Source organism: Nannobrachium achirus, assembly GCF_963921795.1.
Source record: "Nannobrachium achirus genome assembly, chromosome: 17".
Lineage (NCBI taxonomy): Eukaryota > Metazoa > Chordata > Actinopteri > Myctophiformes > Myctophidae > Nannobrachium > Nannobrachium achirus.
The window spans coordinates 41557289-41583055 of record NC_137824.1 but is presented as its reverse complement, the minus strand read 5'-3'; the positions used below and the strand labels follow the sequence as shown (position 1 = coordinate 41583055).

General features: G+C 43.8%; 1 protein-coding gene across 1 annotated transcript in view; it reads left to right on the top strand.

The window, feature by feature from the left end:
- tenm2a (teneurin transmembrane protein 2a) overlaps window positions 1-25767 on the top strand; it is a gene marked incomplete at both ends in the record, with an annotated part of 398840 nt that overhangs the window by 310211 nt on the left and 62862 nt on the right. Inside the window, 4 exon segments of the mRNA XM_080746746.1 lie at window positions 1268-1463; window positions 6421-6522; window positions 18059-18253; window positions 24198-24398. Coding sequence (XP_080602872.1) covers window positions 1268-1463; window positions 6421-6522; window positions 18059-18253; window positions 24198-24398 — 694 coding nt within the window.

The following is a 25767-nucleotide window of genomic DNA, read 5'->3' as shown; positions in this document are numbered from 1 at the left end:
GACCTATAGGACTAACCTGTCTGTTTACCTTGCTTTGCTGTCCTTTTTCATCTCTCTCATTCACAGTCAGTGTATGTCCTCCTGTATGTCTAACATTTTTCATTCTATCCACCCGGCATTGCATCGTTGATTAGATCATTTCACAACCTCTTGTCAATTCAAATTCAACTTCCTCCATCTCCGTCTCCCTCTTGACTGGCACTTGATTGGCACCCATGCACACAGCAGCCAACAAAGGCACCTCACATTCACATTGTTATTTGATTGCTATTTTAAGATATTTGTTTGTTGCTGCAATGTCAAGGATCCAAAATCCAAAAGGATTTGACTTTGTACTTGTACTTGTTGAATCTTGTTAAAATGTTTTTGCATTTGCTTGATGTCTTCCATTAACAATGAATGTCAATCAAAGTTTCAAGAGACTATGGGTGCAGCAATTAATTGAACTAATGATTTGAATCAATGAATACAAAATAAAAAAATATATTTGAATGTATTATTGAATTTGAATAAAATGAATAAATAGCAGAACAACAAACTCACAATGATTTGTAATCGAACCCATTGTGAGCTTATAGATACAGAATATTGAACTCCAAAGTATGGAATAGGTCTTTGTCGTAAATGAACAGCCTACTTCATTTGGCAAGAGTGTCGCACAAAAGTAGTGAAAGTAGCCAAGCACTCAGAATACGTTGAGAAATAATAATGAAAAAAGGAACCTTTTTAACATACAAGGTTTCCACACAGTGTCCGTACAAGGACACTCTCAATCAAAGTTTCAAGAGACTATGGGTGCATGGCAAATATTAGATTTTGTTTTTACATAATTGATCATTTACTGAGTGTCTAGTCTCCAGGACTTCAGAATATGTATGACACTGATTTACTATGACACTATGGCACATGACTTTTTAGACTTTCCAAGGACCCCCATTGGTACACCGGTCCTCTCAGAGTTCCAATGGTCCTCTCAGAGTTACAGATCACCTGTTCCCTTGACCACTGCACATTATGGCTTGCTCTTTATGTGTTTCTGGTGATATTAGTGTCTGCTCATTTGTATGTCTGTGGCAAAGATAAAAGTAACTTGTCCATGGGGGTCCTTGAAATAAAAAGTTTGAGAACCACTGTGCTACATGAAATGGAACAGAGCCTTCATTAGGATCATTGGTAACACCTTTGAAGGAAGTGAGAAAAGACCCCAACTTCTCTCCAAAATGGCTGCTGTGCATATAGCCTATTCCCCCCTGTGTCCTCCCTGCAGTATGACTACATGGAGCGTCTGGACGGGAAGGAGAAGTGGAGCGTGGTGGAGTCTCCCAGGGAGCGGCGGAGCATCCAGACGGTGGTGCTCAACGAGGCGGTGTTCGTGCAGTACCTGGACGCCGGGGCCTGGCACCTGGCCTTCTACAACGACGGCCGGGAGAGGGAGGCCGTGGCCTTCAGCACCAACGTCATGGGTAAGTGACGGGACCATATGAACATGGTCATGTCACGATTATTGTAGAACCACTGATCTAGTGCAGCAGGGGTTCCCAAACATTTTTGTCTCGGGGCACCCCATAAATATTTTTTTAATCCAAGGCACCCCTACATTATAATTCTCACTCCCAGCACCTTATATTTATAGCATATCGTCGTTGTCGGGTGGAAATGTCAAAAAACGTTTTGTATTTATCATCTACAAAATGTACTAAACTAGTGAAAACAGCAGATCTAAAAACACACAACGCCTCACATCGCGAGGCGTTGTGTGCTTGTAGATCGTCTGTTTTCACTAGTTTTGTGCGACAGTCTTGTATGATGAAGCAGGGCTTTGCTTTAACAAAAGACGTACACATTTGAAACTTGGAGATATGAGGTTTCTGCCTGACAGTGACGATATTTTAGTGATTATGTTGCGAGGAAAACGTTGAGATAATAGCCATTTTGGTTAGAACTGACTGAAAATACGTTTGTACTCCAAGTTTAAAATTACACTAAATATTTTTTCAAGTGTCCAAATAAATTCCAAATATTATCAAATGATCTCGCGGCACCCCTGGACTGCTGTCACGGCACCCCAGGGTGCCCCGTCACCCACTTTGAAAACCCCTGATCTAGTGTGCAGACTTTATTCTTCTTGGAGGGGGACACTACACCCACATCTGAAATTTGCATGAATGGTATTTGAGGTTCATGTGAACGCTAGTGGTGGCAATTGCCATGGCCTGGGACCCCCCCCCCCCCCCCCCCCCGCCCCCCAAATGACAACCTTGTGCCTCTCTGATGCAACATTTTCTGTTTCAGTGGCTTTGAGTGGTAGGATTTAACACAGTAACGTGTCTGTGGTGCTGAAACCATCCATATTTCAAGTTTTACTTTATTCGTAAATCAATGCCCTACTACTTAGTCATCTAAGAGTGTCGCACGAAAGTAGCGAAAAGAGACGACATATGGCTGTTTTCACTATATTATTGAAGATATATGTTCAAATATTTAATGGAACTTCCCATACCGACAGCACCGCGGTGTCCTGGGAATAGTTTGATTTCCGTGCTTTGATAGTGAAGCAGCGGTGTCCAGCGTGTTCCGCGGAGAGCCGTATACAGTATTTCGTCGTTGTCGGGTGGAAACCTCGTATCTCCAAGTTTCAAATTTGTATGTTCTTTTGCTAAGTAAAGCCCTGATTGCACAAAAGTAGTGAAAACAGCAGATCTACAAGCACACAACGCCTCGCGGTGCGAGGCGTTGTGTGCTTGTAGATCGGCTGTTTTCACAAGTTTAAATCATTTTTAAAATGGACAATGCAAAACGAACGGTTTTTGGACGTACAAGGTTTTCACCCCGACAACGACGATTTACGGGCTCCGTTTCAACTCGCCTCTAACAGCAGCTGATATCACTAATTAGTGCACCTTCAACCAGACAGAGGCAGGGGGCAATTAGTGACTCAACCTGTCGTATTGTTTGTGTTGGCATGGAAACCTTCATAATGGGCATAATGATACGCTTTCATGCTGCGCACCAGGACGTGCACCGTGGACGCGAAACGTTGACAAAAGAAGCAAAAAAAAAACTCTTGAACGAGTTCATAGTGATGGTGGTGAAATGATTATGGAAATTAAATGAGTTACTTTTAACTCGACTCTTTTTATATAATAATTTAATGAACCGTGTTAAAGTGCTTATCAAAAAAAGTGTTTTCAATAAGGCTGAGAAGAGATTGCAATAACAGAATAAAAGCGCAATCATGTGTATATTTAAGATATAATGTGCAGTGAGGAATACAAACTTTAAGGGAATGAATGCATTTAAATATTTTTCAATAAACGGAACAGCTTTTTGATAAAAGAAGGGATTTCAAAGAAGACACTGATTTAAGGGCTTTGCACACAGATGTGTTTTTTCGCACGAAAAAAAACAGACGGTTTAATCTTTTTAAAGAAAACAATGATTCTCTATTCACACCGGCTCCGAATTTGCCTAGCGGCAGGTGGCTGCGGCAGTGGTTTTTTCCCCCCGATCTAACCCAGTTCGATTTGTGCGTCTTGTCGCATGCGATAAAAACTCATTGACTCCTTTTATGACTCCTTGCCTTGCACACCAAATCCAAAGCATTTTAATCATGCAGCAAACGGGAAAAACGGAATGATTGAAAATCGCGCCTGTGTGCAAAGTCCTTTAGAGTTCACTGCACTGTTCCCTCAGAGAGCCATGTGAACTTACTTCTCTACAGTGTACAACACACACGCATGCACACCCACCTGTAGGATAGCCAGGATGAAAATCCGTTTTTCTTTTTAATAATAATAGTTTATTATGATCAGACCTATATGTGAGCAAACCACAGAGTGCCATTCTTTGCAGGTGCAAATGTACTTTGAGGAGCTGCTAAGTGGCCATTTAGAAGCATCGCCGCAAGGAAGGGGAGGCGAAGCATGTCGTGGATTGACACGAATGGAAAGAAGTGAAGTGGCGAAGCTTTCATCAGTGGCGTGTAGGGGGAGGGGGGAGGAGAGAATGGGGCCAAAGGCGCAGTGCAACGAAGGACGATCAGAAGGAGTTGAAGAGAGAGAAATCTAAGACAGAGTGGAGTTGAGATTAGAGCAGGGGTCTTCAACGTTTTCAGGTCAAGGACCCCTTAGCTCTGAGAGAGTTGAAGCGGGGACCCCCACTACATCTCGTAAAAAATTGTGTCGCAGATTTAAAATGTACATGGATTATTACCGTTTAGACTTGACAGCACGATCATCTGTGTTCAAGTGGTTTTCATATTTAACCACTTGAACTGTCAATACCTACTACTAGAAATTCGCGGCCGCGTCAGCGGCCGCTCCATTCCTAGGAGATTTTTGTGCAAAAGGTGGAATCTTTAGATGCAGTGTAAACGTGATTCTGTCCCGTACTGGGAAAGATGATGTCTGCACTAAACTGTCCCTGCCACCAGGGGACACAGTAGGCCTACACTACACTCATAAGTACACTGCACCGTGGAACTATTTGTAAGTCTGCGTTTCGGCCGGAAGGTTAATAATGGACGTACTATGATGTAATTCGCGTCATAGCATTAAATTATGTTTTGTTTAATTGTACATCGTGCAAGTACAATACGTTCAGGGAAAGCAGCTAGGAATGTAGGGGGAAAATGCAGCGATTTATGTGTGAAAGGAGGAATCTGTAGAAGCAGTGGTGTGAGAGTCTATCAATGACATGCTTAAACACCACCATGAGCTGGCTTGTCAATTAGTTGTAAGGATAGTCTGCTCTTCTTTTCCCTCTTCACCAAACTTCTGTTCCAAAAAATTGCCGATCTGCGAGGCGTTGTGAGCTTGTAGATCTGCTATTTTTTGTCTAATGTTCCATTAAGAATGCTAGGGTTCAAGTGATCAAACATGATCACACAAAGATTTGGAGGACCCCCTGTAGTAACTCTGAAGACCCCCTAGGGGTCCCAGACGTCCTGTTTAAGACCTCTGGTCTTCTGATTGAGGTGAAATGAATCATTATCATCAGAAGGAGGAGCATAAGAGTATAAGAGTATGTCTGAGGGAGAGAGAGAGATAGAGAGAGAGAGAGAGGAGAGGAGATGGAAGATCTGTACGACTTCAAAGAGTGTAGATATCAGTGTTTTTTATTTACACATATTTCTATTTTCTTGTTTCTTATTACTTTTCTTGTATCAAATCCGTAGTCTTTATCATAAGCATGCATTCATTATTTTAACTTTCTCTTATTTACAATATACTATAAATTATATTTCTATGTTCAGCACTATGATTTGCGTCTGTATAAAAAATAAATTTTGATTGATTTAAACAGAGGCAACACACACACACACACACACACACACACACACACACACACACACACACACACACACACACACACACACACACACACACACACACAGAGTATGTACTGTACATACCATACAGTACATACCGTACTCAGAGTCTGCTATGTGTGTACTGTGTATGCACCTGGATAAAGATTGAATGAGCCTGGTGGGTAAGACCAACGAGTAAACAAACCAAATGGGATGGAGTGAGGACTGGAATGACAAGAATGATGGAAAGGCAGAGAGAGAGAGAGAGAGAGAGAGACAGAAGGGGAAATATATCTTGCTGCGTAAAAACAAGTCGTTGCTGTCGTGCAAAAACCTTGTATCATATTTAGTGTGTTTCCGTAATTTGTCTAAGTGTCGCTCTGAAGTAATGAAATCTACAAGCTCACAACGTGCCGCGATGTGACGGCAGCTTGTGAGCTTGTAGATCGTCTATTTCTTTTCCTGCTATTTTTTAAAACTGTTTTTGGATATCGTCGTTGTCGGGTGGAAATCTCGTATCTCCAAGTTTCAAATGTGTACGTTCTTTCGCAAAGTTAAGCCCTGCTTCATCGTACAAGGCTGTCGCACGAAAGTAGTGAAAACAGACGATCTACAAGCACACTAGTGCGAGGCGCTTTGTGCTTGTAGATCGGCTGTTTTCACTAGGTTAAATCATTTATAAAACGATGATAAATGCAAAACGAATGGTTTTGGACATACAAGGTTTCCACCCGACAACGACGATATGTTAATAATACAAAAGGCACAGTTTTGGACATACAAGGTTTCCGCCCGACAGCAACGAAGCGTTGGATCATGGGAGAGGAATGACTGAATGAATGAATGATGATCCACTCTGGTATGTCAAACCATGTTCATGAAAGATACATTGAGAGGGAGAAACATGGTGTTTGTGCGTTGGATCGTCTGGAGACTGTAGGGGTCTTCATCCGCTTCTTTTAACCATGAGCAAGCCAATGATTTAATTACAGGCTTTGATGCTTAACATCAAACTGTTTCTCTCTCTCTCTCTCTCTCTCTCTCTCTCTCTCTCTCTCTCTCTCTCTCTCTCTCTCTCTCTCTCTCTCTCTCTCTCTCTCTCCTCGCAGATTCAGTGCAAGAGTGCCCGCGTAATTGCCATGGAAACGGTGAATGTAACTCTGGCGTGTGTCATTGCTTCCCAGGGTTCCATGGCATGGACTGTGCCAAAGGTATCAAGTGTCTCCTATAATATTTTTTGCTTCAGCCACAGACCTTAAGCTGTTGTGCTCTTTTGTTTGACTGTTCCCCCCCCAGATAATCCAATACTGAATTCACATTGACTATTGCATTGTTTTACCTTCTTTACTTCTTCATTTATATTTTCATATTGCTCTTAAAATGGATGTTATATAGGCCTATATACGTAGTTCAGAATAGTGGTTACCAGCTCTGCTGTCATCAGCCTGACATGTCAGTCTGCCGGGAGCATTTCATGTTCCTCAACATGTCTGTGCGAATCACAATCAAGTCGATGTGATTCCCTGTACATTCTTCATGCATTAGTTAATGAACATGAAGACTACATGCTCCAGTCCATACAGACACTAAAACAGAACAATTGAGCAATTATGATAATCCATAACCCATTTAGGCCTAGAATTATTGAACGCTTTAACTATTGAAAAATAGCAGATATACAAGCTCACAGCGCGGCACTGAGTACCACGCTGTGAGCTTGTAGAACTGTTATTTTTGAAAAATCTTGATTCGTGAAACTCAAATATTTGCTTCTGGGGGGTCCCTGGAACAACATATTTTATGATTGGGGGTCCGTGGCCAAATACATATAATTCTGGGGGTCCTTGACTTGAAGAAGTTTGAGAATCACTGATTTAGAAGAAGGATTTAGAAGACATAATAGAATCGGGTCAAAAATATTCAAATACTTGCACAAATGTTTACGATTTGTCTAAAATAGCAGATCTACAAGCTCGCAGCGTATGCTATTTTTCAATAGTTAAAGCATAAAATAATGGTTAAAGTAGTTCAAATCTAAAGTAACACAGGACTCATTATGCAAGATGCAGGGCCGTAGCGTGTCTAATCAGCGCTCTATGCGAGCTCTCTCGAATGCGCCTCTCTCCACTCGCGTTCACAGGTTTTTTCACGGGTTTTGGCGTGATTTTAGTCGGTTTTGGGCCGGTTTGGGGCTGGTTTGGGTCCACTCCCTCCATTTCGGCGCCCCCTCTAGGATGGCTGCTTAGCTCGCCTTTAGCTAAAAACGGCCCTGGCAAGATGTCCCTTAGTGGTGCAGTGGGAAGATATTTGTGCCCCTCCTTTTGCATTAAAGGACCATACTAGCGGTCTGAAATATTTAGCCACAGGCTACAGCGTTATTATACTTGACATTTCTGAGGACCGTTTTCCAAAACATGCTGCACTTTGTTTGATTTTGAGGAAGCTGTTTGGCCTCCGCTTGTCTTATTAAGGAATTTGAAATCAACAAGCAGAGACATGAAAATTGCTTATATAATAAATGTATTTTCCCAAGATTATCTTTTGGCCAAAGTTATTATTGTTGTGTTTTCATGCATTTTAAAAGTGCATTGATTGATTTGAAAACGTCTAACAAAACAAAACAAATCCTGGATAAAAGGTAGATTTACAAATTAAATTCAAACATCCATGACGCATCAACTGCACAATGATGTTTTTGCCGATTGGTGTTTGTGCACTTTTTAATGAGGGAGAAAATGAACAAATATACAATCTCTAAATGTAACCAAAACACCATTGGAACGGTCTCTTTCTCTACTCTCTCCTCTCTCCATATCGTCACTGTCGGGCAGACACCTCGTATCTCCAAGTTTCAAATTTGTACATTTTTTCTGATTCACCATACAAGGCTGTTGCACAAAAGTAGTGAAAACAGCAGATTTACAAGCACACAACGCCTCGCGGTGTGAGGCGGCGTGTGCTTGTAGATCAGCTGTTTTCACTACTTTAAATCATTTTAAAAATGATAAATACAAAACAAACTGTTTTGGACATACAGTATAAGGTTTCCACCCGACAACAACAATATTCTCTTTCTTCTCTATCTCTACTCTCTCTCTCTCACTCTCTCTCTTTCTTACAGCTATGTGACCAAAGCTGTGAATATTCATGTACAGTATGTACTATATTCAATGGCTGTATGGTCCTTTAAATACTCTCAGAATGTACCCAGGCACCCAGCATTGCGAGGCCATTAACAGCTGTACTGTACACTCCTACCTCAGTGAAACCAAAGCACTCTAACATATTCTATTAGACTGGAGTATTGTAGTGTTATAGGAGTGGATGGTGCGATGCGGACACAGGCTAATGGATGCTGAGTGTCTGTTCACCTGGGATAGACGGGACTGCTGAATAGTTGAGTTAAAAACCACTTGAACCATCCATATTCCAGGGGGAACATTCACACACCTATACAAGCTCCCAACGAGCTTGTTTATCGGCTATTTTTGCCAAAGAGTTTTCATGTACAGACGGAAAAAAAGCTGGTCCGAGCGCAGAGCCAACTCAGGTCCAGTTTATTAAAGATGGGGTGCCATGATTCCCCCCACACAAAACATGATGATCAGGTATGATTATACTAGGAGGAAGATTTCTTCCTAAAAATCCACAGAAAGTGTTCAAAAGTTCATTAATAATAATAACTAGAATTTCGGGCCCCCTTTGGGGGCCCTCAAATCTAGAGCTCGGGCCCCCTCCGGGGGCCCTCGCGGTATACCAGCAATGAAATGGATTTGTAATGGGCAAATATGGGTAGTTCTTTTTTTGAGAAAAAAATTTTTTTTGAGAAAAATTTTTTTTTTGAGAAAAATAGTTTTTTGAGACAAAACATTTTTTTTGAGAAAAAAAAAAGTTTTTTGAAAAAAAAAAAAGTTTTGTGAAAAAAAAAAAAGTTTTGTGAAAAAAAAAAAAGTTTTGGCCTAATTGTGTTATTATTATTACTATAATAGGCCTGCCAATGTTTTATTTTCATTATTTCAATGTTTTCATTTTAGCAACACACACACACACACACACACCCCTACACACACACACACACACACACACACACACACACACACACACACACACACACACACACACACACACACACACACACACACACACACAGACAGACAGTATGTTGCTGTGAAGAGGTGAGTGGGCCGAACTCTAGATGTGAGTGGCCCGAAGGGCCGCCAACTTCTTGTAAGATACAGGCTCTCGGCTAGCTAGGCTCTCGCTGCGCGCCCGTCACTGCTGAAGCAAGTGTAACCTGATACTTTCGTGACGAAAATTGCGTAGGGGAAGCTCTGGGGAAAGATTTGCATAGTAAAGCCACACATTACTTTTCTACAAAGTGTACATCTTGCAAATACAATAGGTTCAGGAGAAGCTGCTAGGAACATTGGGGTAAAAATGCGCGATTTTTGTGCAAAAGGTGGAGTCTTTAGATGCAGTGTAAATGTGATTCTATCGCGCAGGATGCTTAAAAATATTTAAAGAGCGTCGCTGTGGGTTATGGCTGCTGAGATAATAATAATAGTAGTTACCTACTCCTCCCGCAAGGGAAATTCTATATTTTCAGCCCAACCCATCTGATTTGCTGCCCACAAGGAGCAAGTGAGCAATTAGGGGTTAAGAGTCTTGCTCAGGGACACATCGACATTGCTGGCCTAGCCTGGAATTGAACCTGGGACAACCAGGGGTTCTGGTTCTTCACGCGGGCTCCCTAAAGCCGGCATCATAGTCGCCTGGACGGTGGAAGGCTTTACACCGCGGTGTAGTCTTTTCGAGTCTTTTTGAGTCATGAAACTACAACGTTACATCATTCCTCGCGGTGGAGAGCTTTCCACCGCGAGTCCCAACACATCTCTCTGTTTTTACTATCAGACAGACAGGCTCTACACCTCGTTCACTGATTGGCAAATCTAGACTAGTCAGTCACGGTGAATAGGACTCCACCGTGGCGTACTATGATGTCTCTGCACTTATTTTCTGACTTGAGGTGGAAAGCTTTCCACCGGTGGATAGCTCTCCACCGTACACTCTGATACGGGCTTTACCATTCAGCTATGGCCACCCCTGGTTGTCAGGTGGGTGGTGACCCAGCTGAAGTTAGCCACACCCACGGTGTTGGGTGTATGGTAAAAGGGGAGGGTATGATTTTATGATGTCAGTAACTCTGTGTTTTTCAGTTGGGCCTTTTTCAGCTTTCAGGAAGTAACCAACAATACACAGGGAAGGCAAATTTGCACATTATGACCACACCTGGGGGTCTATTAGAGTCATGTTAACTCCATAGACACATACAAAACAGAAAAAGTACAAAACTATGGCACCACCTCTTTAAAGTCTAGATCACTGGCTCTCAAACGGGATCCATGGACTCTCAGGGGTTCTAAATTGACCCGTACAAGTCTGTAACTCTGACAGTATTAAAAATGGAACCAAACAGAGTAGACCCGTTAGGGTTACAGACTTGTAAGGTGGGTCTTTGAAAGGTAAAAGTTTGGGAACCACCGGTCCCTCCACATGGCGGTTTTCAGCTCTACGCAAACTACGCAGTTGCTTAGACAAGGCCCACTGAGCTGCCCCGTAGAAATTACGTTTCAATCTGCCTGTGAACACTCTCTTTTTTTCTCTTTCTTTCTCCCCCCACACACACACAGTCACACACCACATGCAGCAGCAGCTAACAGCAGCACAATGAAAATCTCCCACCACACATTTATACCAGTAAGACTCCCTAATCGGGAGATAAGCGACCGTTGGTCGCTTATCTCCATAAATAGGCCAAAAAGTAGTTTGTGCAAAATCGTCCTGATGGTGGCGCTAGATGGGACAGATGCGTTGTGATTACATGACTGTAGAGATACTGTGTACTGGTGTGCATGATTTTAGGGCAAAATCTGTAGGAGCAGGGTGACTGTAGAGATACTGTGTAGTGGTTTGTGTGATTTTAGGGCAAATTCTGTAGGAGCAGTGTCCAAAAATGTGTTTTTTAAAAATCAGCCAGATGGTGGCGCTAGATGGGACAGATGCATTTTGATGACATGACTGTGTAGTTATGAACAATAGCTAATGTATACAATTGAAAGTGAAAGAGATGACCTTTTTAACATTCCAGCATTTACAAAAGCAGTTTCTGTTAGCTAAAGGGTGGGCATCTGTATTTATGGTTGCTAATCTTGTGTGTTGTCTTCATTGAGTTTGGGAGAAATGCCAATACTAGCATGCAAGATGCAAGCTCTCCTGCTAAAAGTAGACACACCCACAGGCAGATCTTGATAGTGGACCCAGGTCTGTTTATTTAAGCATGGAGGCTCATCCTTCCTGGACTCCCTGGTGTGAAGGGGGTGTGTGTGTGTGTGTGTGTGTGTGTGTGTGTGTGTGTGTGTGTGTGTGTGTGTGTGTGTGTGTGTGTGTGTGTGTGTGTGTGTGTGTGTGTGTGTGTGTGTGTGTGTGTGTGTGTGTGTGTGTGTGTGTGTGTGTGTGTGTGTGTGTGTGTGTGTGTGTGTGAGAGAGAGAGGACAGTGGCAACATTCCTTGCCACTTGGCAGGTGACACATTATGTTTGAGAGAGAGAGAGAGAGAGAGAGTGTGTGTGTGTGTGTGTGTGTGTGTGTGTGTGTGTGTGTGTGTGACACAGAGAGAGCAGCCCCGTTGGGGTGGTCATTTGGTCATTTTTGCACATTTGGTAATTTTTTACACCTGGGGGTCCCCCAGGGACCTGGGGGTCCCCGAAACTCCGGGGGTCCTTGGAGGTTGTAGTTTGGCAGGCAAGGAGTGTGTGTGCAAAATCTGGCATGGATCGGGGCAACGGTTGCAGAGATATGAGCAGGGCAAAAGTGTGACGTGTGACGTGTGACAGAGGGAGTGACGGAGGGAGTGACGGAGGGAGTGACGGAGGGACAGCCGGTGGAGGTTTGGATAGTGTGCAAGTAACTGCGACCTACGGTCGCAACAATATGTAGAGGGGGTCCCTGCTTCATCTCTCTCTCAGCTAAGGGGTCCTTGGCCTGAAAACGTTGAAGACCCCTGCCTTAGAACGATTTAGGAGACATTTATAGAATCGGGTCCTTAGGTCGTAATTACTCCATGTCTCCACCGCTCTCTCTATCCTATTATTCACCATCTTGATGTTATTATACCTGCCCGAGGCAGCAGCACCTGCATTCTGTGGTTAGTTTGTTTTGTGTGTTTTAACCCATTTAGGCCGCTAACGCATTATTACTTTAAGCATTATTTTATGATTTGACTATTGAAAAATCACAGATGTACAAGCTCACATTGCGGCACCGAGTGCTGCGCTGCAAGCTTATAGATCTGCTATTTTTTTGATTTTTAAAAAAAATGAGTGCAAGTCTTTGAATATTTTGACCGAATTATAAACATATCCTAAATCCTAACAGTGTTTCTGAAAAAACTATGTTTCTATGTCAGAGTGGTGCTCAAACCTTTTCATGTCAAGGACCACCAAAAGGATATGTATTTGGCCAAGGACCCCTATCTAAAATATTTAGTTCCGGGACCCCCCCTAGAAGCAAAATTTGAGTTACAAACGTTCGCAAAACAAATACATACGTTCAAAGATTTGCACAAAAGTTCGCGACTTTTCAAAAATTGCAGACCTACAAGCTCGTGAGCTTGTAGATCTGCTATTTTCAATGGCTAAAGCATAAAATAAATTCCAGGTCTTAATCTTTTAATCTACACAGCTTCCACGGCGCAGCTGCTTTTATTATTGATGGGCTGGCACACGTTGGCAGTGCCTTATATCGCGGCAGCGTCTCTAAAGGCTCATTTATGCTCCATGTTATAAAGAGCCGGTGTGTCTGCCAGGTCCTGTTTCCTCCTGAATAATGATCATTGGGTATTATTAGATCGGGAGGAAGATGTATATGATTTGTGTTGTTCCCAAAAAGTCTACAGTAAGTGTTCGAATGCAGAGGGACCATCTACTGTAGGACCACCCACTTCATACACAGTGGTGTAAAGTAACTACTGTACAATTGTAGTACATAAATATACTACAATTTTGAGGTATATTTATTTACTTTCTTCAGTGTTTAAATACTGAAGAAATACTACGTCTACCCCACTACACCTCAGAGGAAAAAATATATATTTGATATTTTTGTTTTGTTATTTGACATTTTCCTCTTTTTCCTCTACTCTTCGTGACGTTATTGTGGTGACCCTACTACAGTAGCTGAATGGGTAGGTAGGCCACCTGCAGAAACAGGTGCTCCCAGGTTCCTTTCCCAGCCCCGGCCATTTGTCCAGGTGTCCATGACCATTAAACTTGAAGTTGAATTATACCGTAGTCTTACCAAAACTCTCGCTACCTACAGTATCTGTGTGAGGATGGATTTAGAGCGTAACATCCATTCAAAAACATCCATGAGCATAAACCTTAAATAACCCTCTTCATTTCCTGAAACAAACGAGTAGGGTATCGCCTTTACAACTCAATACGGACACTGCAAAGAGCCAGCTGCGGGGAACAAAAGCCAGTAAGTTCATAACATTGCTCTTGGCTTTCAACCAGCACAGTTCTACTCATCAGAACCCAACTAGACTCATCACACCCCTGGCTTATCACCTGGGAAACATCGGTGTAAAATCCTGGGGCAAAGAGCAATACATGGTGTTTACCTTGGAGTCTTCTGTGCTGTGCACAATATGGGCTGAACTTTGTGCTAAAGTATCCCACACAGGACCAGATTACTTAAAGAGGTGGTGGCACGTGGTGCCATAGTTTTGTTCTTTTTCTGGTTTTCATGTGTCTATGAGGTTGACAGTACTTCATTAGACCCCCTGATGTGGTTGTTTTTGAGCAATTATTTATTCCCTTTGTATTTTGGATTTCTTCCTGGAGGCTGACACCTTGTGGGTCAAAAGTGCCGATCCAAAAACAGTGATTATATGACATCATATAATCACCCTCCCCTTTTACCATTCACCCAACACTGTGGGTGTGGCTAACTTCAGCTGGGTCACCACCCACCTGAACAACCAGGCATACTTAATGAACTGGTGGGCGTAGAGGGCCCTGAACGGTATGTCAAGAGTGTGGTGCTCGAATCTCCCCCGACACAAAGCTGAACCTATTCCACGCCACTGTGGAGTCTGTCCTCCAGTATGGTTGCGAAAGATGGACTCTGACAACCACCCTGCAGAAGTCCCTGGATGGGTGCTACACCAGAATGCTACGAGCTGTTCTGAATGTGGACCAGAACATCCACATTACCAACAAGGACCTGTACAGGCAACTGCCGAGGCTCAGCAAGAAGGTAGCAGCTAGGAGGATGTAGCTGGCCGGCCAGCAAGCTGGTCCTGTGGGAACCAACGCGCGGGCATCGATCGCGAGGACGTTCCGCGTTAACGTATGTGGACGTCCTGAAGAAGGATGCGGGAGCTGAAAGCTCTTCGGAGATGGCTGGGTGTATGGAGAACCGGAAGCAGGGCTGGATTAACCATTGGGCCGGTGGGGCCATTGCCAGGGGCCCTTGGCTCTCAGGGGCCCTTGGGGGAACTGGGCCGCGTGGTCATTGACAATTCACTCAAATTAAATATATACGTTAATTAAAAATCTAATGTGTGGGCCCCTCCTCTGTTGTCTACAGGTGCTTCCTTGGCCCACAGATGATCATTACGGCTTAAAATCTGAGCTGGGTAGTGCGCGTCGGGAGGGAGGGAGGGAGGGGGGGGGGGGGGTGGTTATGGTGGAGGGTGGGGGGTGGGGGGGCCATAAAAATATATTGGCCAGGGGCCCTGGCGGGGGTTAATCCGTCCATGACCGGAAGGATTGGACACTCCGATGGAAGCTCGCCTGAGGACGACCGAGAGAGAGAGAGAGAGAGAGAGAGAGAGAGAGAGCCACATAAATACCTATGTTTAACTCTTTCTGTAGCCTACACTCTTTTGGAAAAGATTCTCCTCCTAGTATAATCATAATACCTGATAATCATGTTTTAGGGGGAAATAAATCATGCCACTGCATCTTTAAAAAGCAAACCTACAGTAGCAAACCTACAGTAGTAGTAAGTCATTACTGCGTTGTCCTTTGTGTATGTGGCATTGCACTTTTTTGTATGATTTTTATATTATGTTCCTAATTCTTGCACTGCATTTTTATTACTTGCACTGCATTTCTATTACCACACGTATGCGTTCCGTATTTATGGACTCCGCACATAATGCTTTTAGCTTACCTTGAATAAATAAACCATTTTATTTTATCCAACCCAAGAGAGTGTGTGCGTGTGCGTGTGTGCTGGTGTGTATAATTGATCCTCTGTCTATTATTCTATTTACAATCCATTTTAGACATGAACGTAAATCTGTGTCACTTTAGATTTGAACCACTTTAACCATCTATCTATAAATGCGAGAAGTCTCTGCGTGTGTGTGTGTGTGTTTGTAATCCGCGTATCTCGAGAACCGTTCGTCCCACCGGCTTCAGATTCGGCACGCGCGTTCCCCGCCGCGGCACGGAGTGCAGTGCCGGGTCTCGACCCGACCCGACGCGCGGTTTTCCCAAACCGGCGCGAAACGTTCGGAATCTCCTTATGCGGGGTTGATTGTTGACATCAGGCTGTTTCTGAGGAAATCGGCGAAAGCTCTGACTCATTGTGACATCACTTCATAAAGGGTGAGTGTGTATGTATGTAGGTAATCCACGTATCTCGAGAACCGTTCGTCCCACGGGCACGCGCGTTCTCCATATGGGCATAAAATGAATGCCCCCATATGAGAACCGTTCGTCCCACGGGCACGCGCGTTCCGTCCCACGGGCACGCGCGTTCTCCATATATGGGCATAAAATGAATGCCCCCATATATGGGCATAAAATGGATAAAGGGACACAGACAGACAGATTCAGAGATCTCCGAGAACCGTTCGTCCCACGGGCACGCGCGTTCCGTCCCACGGGCACGCGCGTTCTCCATATATGGGCATAAAATGAATGCCCCCATATATGGCCACGGCACGGAGTGCAGTGCCGGGTCTCGACCCGACCCGACGCGCGGTTTTCCCAAACCGGCGCGAAACGTTCGGAATCTCCTTATGCGGGGTTGATTGTTGACATCAGGCTGTTTCTGAGGAAATCGGCGAAAGCTCTGACTCATTGTGACATCACTTCATAAAAGGCTCTGACATCACGTACGCCACATGAGTCAACAAAAAATCTCTGTGAGTGTGTATGTATGTAGGTAATCCACGTATCTCGAGAACCGTTCGTCCCACGGGCACGCGCGTTCTCCATATGGGCATAAAATGAATGCCCCCATATGAGAACCGTTCGTCCCACGGGCACGCGCGTTCCGTCCCACGGGCACGCGCGTTCTCCATATATGGGCATAAAATGAATGCCCCCATATATGGGCATAAAATGGATAAAGGGACACAGACAGACAGATTCAGAGATCTCCGAGAACCGTTCGTCCCACGGGCACGCGCGTTCCGTTCCACGGGCACGCGCGTTCTCCATATATGGGCATAAAATGAATGCCCCCATATATGGGCATAAAATGGATAAAGGGACACAGACAGACAGATTCAGAGATCTCCATATATGGGCGTGAAATGGACGCAAATAGACAGATATCTCCATATATGGGCATATATGGGCAGACGTACGCCACATGAGTCAACAAAAAATCTCTGTGAGTGTGTATGTATGTAGGTAATCCGCGTATCTCGAGAACCGTTCGTCCCACGGGCACGCGCGTTCTCCATATATGGGCATAAAATGAATGCCCCCATATGAGAACCGTTCGTCCCACGGGCACGCGCGTTCTCCATATATGGGCATAAAATGAATGCCCCCATATATGGGCATAAAATGGATAAAGGGACACAGACAGACAGATTCAGAGATCTCATACGGCATAAAGGGACACAGACAGACACACAGACAGACGGATACAGAGATCTCCATAAATGGGCATAAAATGGACGCAAATGGCATATATGGGCATAAAATTTACGCAGAATCACAAAGATCTCCATATACGGGCATAAAGGGACACAGACAGACAGATTCAGAGATCTCCATATATGGGCGTGAAATGGACGCAAATAGACAGATATCTCCATATATGGGCATATATGGGCATAAAATGGACCCAGAACTATATCTGCAGTGATCTCCATATATGGACATAAAATGGACGCTGACAGACAGACAGATAACAGATATCTCCATATATGGGCATAAATGGACACAGGCAAACAGATGGTCAAAACGGGGCCGCCCGAAGGGCGGCCCAGCTTCTAGTTATTTAATAATGCTATAAAATAAATAGCAGATATACAAGCTCAACGTGGCACAGAGTGCTGCGAATAATTTTGACCCGATTCTATAAATCTCTTCTAAATCCTTCTAAATCAGTGGTTCTCAAACTTTTTCATGTCAAGGACCCCCAAAATTACATGTATTTGGCGGACCACCATCTCAAAATATGTTGTTCCAGGTACCCCCAGAAGCAAATATTTGAGTTTGTTTGCTTTTAAAAAGATATATTCAAAGACTTAAAAAGATTTCACGATAAAAAAAAAAATAGCAGATCTACAAGCTTGCAGTGCGGCACTCATGGTCGCGCTGTGAGCTTGTATATCTGCTATTTTTTAATAGCTAAAGCATCAAATAATTCCAGGCCTAAATGGTTTTTAATCTAATCTAATTCTCCGTCTCTCTCTCTCTGTGTGTCCGTACAGCTGCTTGCCCGGTGCTGTGCAGCGGGAACGGCCAGTACGACAAGGGCTCCTGTATCTGCTACAGCGGCTGGAAGGGAGCGGAGTGCGACGTCCCCGTCACCCAGTGCATCGACCCGCTCTGCAGCAGCCATGGCACCTGCACCGACGGCAACTGCGTTTGCTCCGTCGGCTACAAGGGACCCAACTGTGCTGAGGGTGAGAGGAACGGTTACACATCTCTATTCAGAAACATTGCTATTCAGAAGATTGACTTCCATTATCCTAAGGTGTCACCTAAACCCTAACCCTAACCTCCGTGGGGGTATTTCTGAATAGGGATGTTTCTAAATAGGGGTGTTTCTGAATAGAGGTCTGCTACCAGAGGGACGGCTGGTTTGTTTGTGTGTGTGTGTGTGTGTGTGTGTGTGTGTGTGTGTGTGTGTGTGTGTGTGTGTGTGTGTGTGTGTGTGTGTGTGTGTGTGTGTGTGTGTGTGTGTGCGTGCGCGTGTGCGCGTGCAGTGGCGTCAGTTCAGCAAAAGCTAAGGTATGGCAACATGACTGGTGTCATGCTTGTGTGTGCAAGACACCAGTCATGCTTGTGTGTGCAAGACACCAGTCATTTTGCCATACCTTAGCAACATGACAATTAATTTTTGCATTGCAGTTAGTTTAACGTGATTTAACAAAAGAATAATCAACGCAGATAGTAATATAGAGACATTTGTGAATTTATTTTAAGAAGTACATTTTTTCCCCCTGGAGCCAAGGTATGGCAGCTGCCATACCTTGCCATACCCAATTGACGCCTCTGTGCACGCGCATGTGTGTGTGTGTGTGTGTGTGTGTGTGTGTGTGTGTGTGTGTGTGTGTGTGTGTGTGTGTGTGTGCGTGTGTGCGCGCGTGTCTGAGGATTCATTATATTGAAACAAATAAAATCAAAATCAATCTATCGAACACGTCGCGTAGGTGTGCACACCCACACAAACACAGCAGTACGTCACGCCAGACAGCTCATCATAACACAATCTCCTCCTGAGCGAGCGCACTTCACCTCCACATATACAGATGAAGTACGACACCGCAGCCCTAATACATCAGAGACCTTTATTGTGGGCTCGCCTATAAGGCGAGCACACTTTAGATGTTGTCATTATTTATCTATCAGTCATATCATACTGTAGACGGGAACTTCGGTTCCTTTCTACTCCTACATACTTAGTGAGAAAATGAAAATAAAAACATCAATGTGTTCAGCTTACAGTGGCGAAGTGTGCTATTATTTATTATAGCAATCGGCCAAATGGTGGCGCTGTAGGAAGCCTTCGAAAGTGCGAACTTTGAACAGGTATAGCTCATGCTGTGTTTGAGGTCCAGCCATGAAACCTGTATACACTTATGCATCTCCTCATGCCGAACAACTTTTACCCTCTAACTTTTGACCTCTGACCTTTAGGTCTCCCACAATTCGGAATTATATGAAAAACAGTAAAAATCTATCTCCTCCTGGGTTTTTTTCGATACGCGCACAAAACTTTTTTCACATGAACTTTGGACCAATACGGTCAAACTAATCTCGGCGGATTTCTTTTAAAGTGAAATATAATTTTTTAATAATTCTATCAATATTGCGGTTTTATGCAAATTATTCTTCTGCCTCTAAATCATACATGCAAAGTTACACGTTCATGGCATTTGGCAAAGATGTGGAGGGTTAGTCAAAGTATCACTGAAACCAATTTTATTCCAATCGGCCAAAGGGGGGCGCTATACGAAGCGTTTGAAAATTCAAACTTCAAACGGGCATAAGTCATGACTCGTTTCGTTTGAAGACATGCAACTTGTTACACGCGTGCTTTGACTCAAGCGGAAGACATCTGTGTCGTTGTTAAGTAAGCTCCGCCCTTCGATTTTCCGCCAATTTGAGCAGTTTGTAAAACGCGTAAACCCGCTTTTATTCTGGAATTTTCGCTCCACGTGCACAAAACTTTTTTTACGTGAACTTTGGACCGATATCTAAAGATCTGTCAGATCGGATTTCTTTAAAATTGAAACATGCTTTTTTAAATAAATTCAATGAATATTGCAGTTTTATGCAAATTATTCTTCTGCCTCTAAATCATACATGCAAAGTAACATGTTCATGGCATTTGGCAAAGATGTAGAGTGTTAGTCCAAATATCACTAAAACCAATCTTACCCCAATTGGCCAAAGGGGGGCGCTATATCATTTTGAGCAGTTTGTGAAACGCTTAAACCCGCTAGGATTTTTTTTTGCAATTTGCATGAAACATTCTACACACAATCTAAGGACCTTTATCTAATATGCCTATGAAGTGCACACACACAAAAAAATAATAATAATGAATATAGCTGCAAGCAGCGATAAAGTGGCCAAAGCCAAAAACACCTCAACTCATGAACACAGCCTGCAATTTGCGTGAAATCTTGCAAGCACATTCCCAATAGGTCAAGGAACAGATACCACCCTTCTCACATTGGCCTGTTATAGCGCCACCAGCGGATCAACTTTTGCACAACACATTTTTGGAACAAAATGGACCAATCTTTGACGTCAGTAACGTCAAAGAGAGCACTGCCTGTGATCTTGACATTTTGTACTTTTATAGCCATTGTTTTCTGGCTTGAAGCGAGCCCACAATTGTTTCGAAGGAACAATATTTTTCTAGTTAAGGGATGAAATCGCTTCTATTGATCCCTTTTTTTAAGAGTTATCAGCGGCGCGCCACACTCTCGCTGGTCAGAGAGAGAGAGAGGAGAGAGAGAGAGAGAGAAGATGAAAAGAGAAAGGGGAGAGAACCAAGAGAGGAGAAAGAAGAGATAGAGAAAGGGGAGAGAGAAGAGTAGGGCAGGGGTTTTCAAAGTGGGTGACGGGGCACCCTGGGGTGCCGCGACGGCAGCCATGGGGTGCCGCGAGATAATTTGATAATATTTAATGATATAATTTATTTGGACACTTGAAGAAATATTTAGTATCATTTTAAACTTGAAGTACAAAGTTATTTTCAGTCAGTTCTAACCAGAATGGCTATTATCTCAACGTTTTCCTCGCAACATAATTACTAAAATATCGTCACTGTCCGACAGAAACCTCTGTCGCACAAAACTAGTGAAAACAGACGATCTACAAGCACACAACTGTGTGCTTGTAGATCTGCTGTTTTCACTAGTTTAGTACATTTTATAGATGATAAATACAAAACGATCGGTTTTGGACATAGGCCTACAAGGTTTCCACCCGACAACGACGATTATGCTATAAATAAAGGTGCTGGGAGTGAAAATTATAATGTAGGGGTGCCTCGTATTAAAAAAATATTTATGGGGTGCCCTGAGACAAAAAGGTTTGGGAACCCCTGGAGTAGGGAGTAGGGAGGTGGTGAGGGGCTCAGGTGGAAGTGAATTCCAGGGACTTTAAGCTTGACGATTTTCAGGACGGCAACGCCAGGCGGAGTGCGGCTGCTATGACGCAATCGCCGTAGCGGTCAAAATCGCTAAGCAAACAGCCGTCGGCGACGGGGTCCCACCCCTTTTACTGAACGCTTTCGTTCCCATGGCGACGCGTCGGTCTATGCAGCAGACGTTGTATAGCCACAACGTGGAAAGGGAGCTTCTGGCGTTGTAGAGACGGCTGTGGCGGCCACCGTTGCTGTCTACCGTGGCCGTCAAAGCTTAAAGTCGCTATCGTCACTGTTGGGCAGAAACCTCCCATCTCCAAGTTTCACATTTGTACGTTTTTTGGTAAAGTAAGGCCCTGTTTCATCACACAAGACTGTCGCACGAAAACTAGTGGAAATAGCAGATCTACAAGCACACAACGCCTCGCATCGGGAGGCGTTGTGTGCTTGTAGATCTGCTATTTCCACTAGTTTAAATCATTTTTAAAATGATAAACACGAAACGAACGGTTTTGGACATACAAGGTTTCCACCGGACAACAACGATATGGACAGATAATGCTGAGATGTGGGGGGGTGGGAGAGAGGGAAGACGGCTGAGGAACCGGTCGACGGATAGAAGCAGGTGAGGAAGAGAGAGAGAGACTGCAGAGAACAAGGTCAGCGATTTCTCCTCCTCTTGAGTTCTTTCTTTCTCTCTCTCTCGCCCTCTCATCCAATTTTGCTCCCTCTCTCTCTTTCTTTCTCTCTCTCTCTCTCTCTCTCTCTCTCTTCCTTTCTCTCTCTCTCTCTCTCTCGATCTCCTCCTCCTCTCCACTTTCGAACCTGATCTTCATCACCGCAGAGTCCCTCAAACAATTTACCTGGAGCGCTGGCGACACCGAAATCGATAGCTGTCGTGATCCGAGGCAGTTTCTGCCGGGCAAACAGAAATGGAGGAAGGCTGAGCGGGGGGGAATGTGTGAGGGCGTGCGCTTTTGCGTGCCGTGCGTGCGTGCAAGTGTGTGTGTGTGTGTGTGTGTGTGTGTGTGTGTGTGTAGGGGCGCGGCGGGGGCAATCTAGCCAGCAGACGAGGGGTGAAAGATGGGGGATGGAGGGGGGGGATGGGTGTGGGGTGGGCGGGTGTGGGGGTAATTTGTCAAATTGGTTTTCACTCACCACTCAGGCTCCTGTCAGCCTGGCAGAACGACAGTGTCAGATTCTCCCTCATGCATTAACACACACGCACGCACACACACACACACACACGCAACCTCCCACATGCACGCACGCAAGGCGTCGGCGAGTGTCACTCGCGGATCCTTTAAAGGAGTGCTCTCATTATTGTGATCTTCAATAATTGCCTCAGTATAACGATGTCTTGATATTTCTATTAATTAATTCTCCCTTTTTCTCCGCAACGAACAAAGAACGGGGAGAAAAAAGTGCCTTCTGTCGCTTGTCTTTCCTTTGTATCTGGTGCTGGTTAATTCACAACCTTTGTTCCAGTGTCACTAGTGATGTTCTCTCTCTATCCCTCTGTCTCTTTGTGCGTTGTCTTGCTTATACACAGCGGAGTTGTTTCTATTTTTGTCTTCCCAGCGTCGTAATGAATAAACAAACACAATTTATTCATCTGCAGACCCTGGCGTCTTCACTTTCAGCTTTTTTTTGTTCTATTTCTACAGTAATGACAGAAGACAGTCAGTACTGTATACATCTTTGCATAGCATGTCATTCTACATACTACATAAAAGCTGACACTTGACTCTATGTATTGTATAAGTACAGCTAGTGTGTGCTCTTGTCTTGTATTATATGCTGCTTTAATGATCATGCTGAATGTTTGAGCTTTAATTTCCTTACTTGTGTTTTTTTCCCCCCTGAACTGACCAACATCATTTCTAATTTCTGACTAATTTCCCCTCAAAGATAAATTGTTTTGCTATTCATTGTTTGTGGTTAAAGGGAAACTTTTCCAGCCTAAATCCCATTGTGCTGATGTGAAATCATATCGTGGGAAACTATTGCTCTCGTGAGATGCAAAAGTGTATGCCTGTCCGTGACCACAAACTCATCAAGCACATACGATACGCAGCACTTTATCTCATGACGTCAGGCATATATGTCACAGTGTTTCATGTCATAGGTACTCTGCACGACGAAGTGAAATGACGAGTTCGACGTTCACGGGGTACACGGCGGTACCTTTCACGGAGATATAAGACATGGATGTATTTTTTTCCCCCACATCAGTAAGATCTCCACATCATGAGATTTAGCAATCGTCAAAGTTTCCCTTTCATTAGTACTCAGGGGTGTCGCACCTAATGCTGAGCCCTGGGTGCAAGGATTCACTGCGGGCCCCCCCATGAATGTTCTTCATAGGGGGAGGGGGTTTAAACCATTTAGACTGGGAACACATTTTTACGCATTCTTTTGTGCTTTAACTATTGAAAAATAGCAGATATATAAGCTCACAGTGCGGCAGTGCCACGCTGTGAGCTTATTTTAGAAAAATCTTGAAAATATGTTTCTATGTCAGTGATGCTCAAACCTTGAGTGAGCTGTGAGCTTGTATATCTGCTATTTCTCAATTTTTTCAATAGCTAAAGTATAAAAGTATTAAGGCCCCTCCACCTTGGGCCCTAGTAACTCAGTCCCACTTTTCCCTCCCCTTGAGACGCCCCTGTTAGTACTACTAATTGTCGTCTCATATCTCGTCTCATCCTAGCGTCTCCTCTTATGTGTTTGCGTTTGTGCAGTGGACTGCCTCGACCCGACGTGCTCCAACAATGGCATCTGCGTCAACGGCGAGTGCCACTGCAAGCCCGGCTGGGGGGGCCCCCACTGTGAGCTGCCGCGGGCCCAGTGCCCCGACCAGTGCCACGGCCACGGGGCCTTCATACCCGACACTGGCCTCTGCAGCTGCGACCCCAACTGGATGGGGCCCGACTGCTCCATGGGTAGGTACCGTCAGTGGTGTAAAGCAGTGGTTCTCAACCTTTGCAGGCTGTTACCCCCAAAAGAATCATATTTTAACTGGGGACCCCCTACACCCTGACGAGCACTAAGAGTTGAGGCATTACATTTTGTATAACACAGTTCTTTTGTGAAAACAGCAGATCTACATGCTCACAACACCTCGCAAATCATCTATTTTCACAATTTCTGCCTCTAATATTTGACAATTTGGCCAATGTTTAATTTGTCATTTTAGAGGTATTAAAAAGTCCTTAAATTGTCACTTTAGAAAATGTGCAGATAACCTCTATACACTTAAACTTTATGTTTGGTTTGATTATACTGTTGAGTGAGAAAACAATGTTGCACATTAAGTTAATCATCTGGGGACCCCCCCAAAATAATTTGCTGACCCCCCCTAGGGGTCCCGACCCACAGGTTGAGAACCACTGGTGTAAAGTAACCAAGTAGATTTGCTAAAGTACCATACTTAAGTACAATTTTTAAGTATTTGTACTTTACTTGAGTGATTCCAATTTCCAATGCTTTTACTTCCACTACATCTCGGATCCAAATATCGCACTTTTACGTTTATTTGGGAACTTTAGTGACTAGTTGCAGATATGAATTGTTATATTATAAAACATAAAAATTCAATACAGTGCTGAACATACATCCACTTTAGCCCTATTTTATACCTAGGCTATTATCAAACCGTTTGTATTTTTACTTTTGCTTTTGCAGATCTACAAGCAGATCTACAAGCTCACAACGCAATCTGCCATTTTCAAACATTTTGTACTTTTACTTTTGGTACTTTAAGTATACATTGATGCCAATACTTTTGTACTTTTACTCAAGTACTAGACTTTTACTTGTTACAGAGTATTTCTAGACTGCAGTATTGATACTTTTACTTACCAGATACCTTTTACGCAACTGGGTACTGTTACACCCAAGCCCCCGGGACCTAGGGGGAGCTCTGAAGTACTTGTATCTCCAAGTTTCAAATTTGTAAGTTATTTCGCAAAGTAAAGTCCTGCTTCATCATACAAGGCCGTCGCACAAAAGTAGTGAAAACAGCCGATCTACAAGCACACAACGCCTTTTCACTAGTTTGAATCATTTTTAAATGTTAAATGCAAAACGAACAGTTTTGGACATACAATGTTTCCACCAGACAACGACGATATCGTTGCACTCCTGGGCCAGGAATGGAATCATCATATCACGTGCTGCCCATGGCTGCGGCTTCCAGACTCAGTGCTCGAGTGCAGGTGTGGTTAGGGATGGGACGATACGTATGAACATTTCATATCACGATTATTGTGACAAAAGAAATCACGATTTATTTACGATATTGGCCGGGTT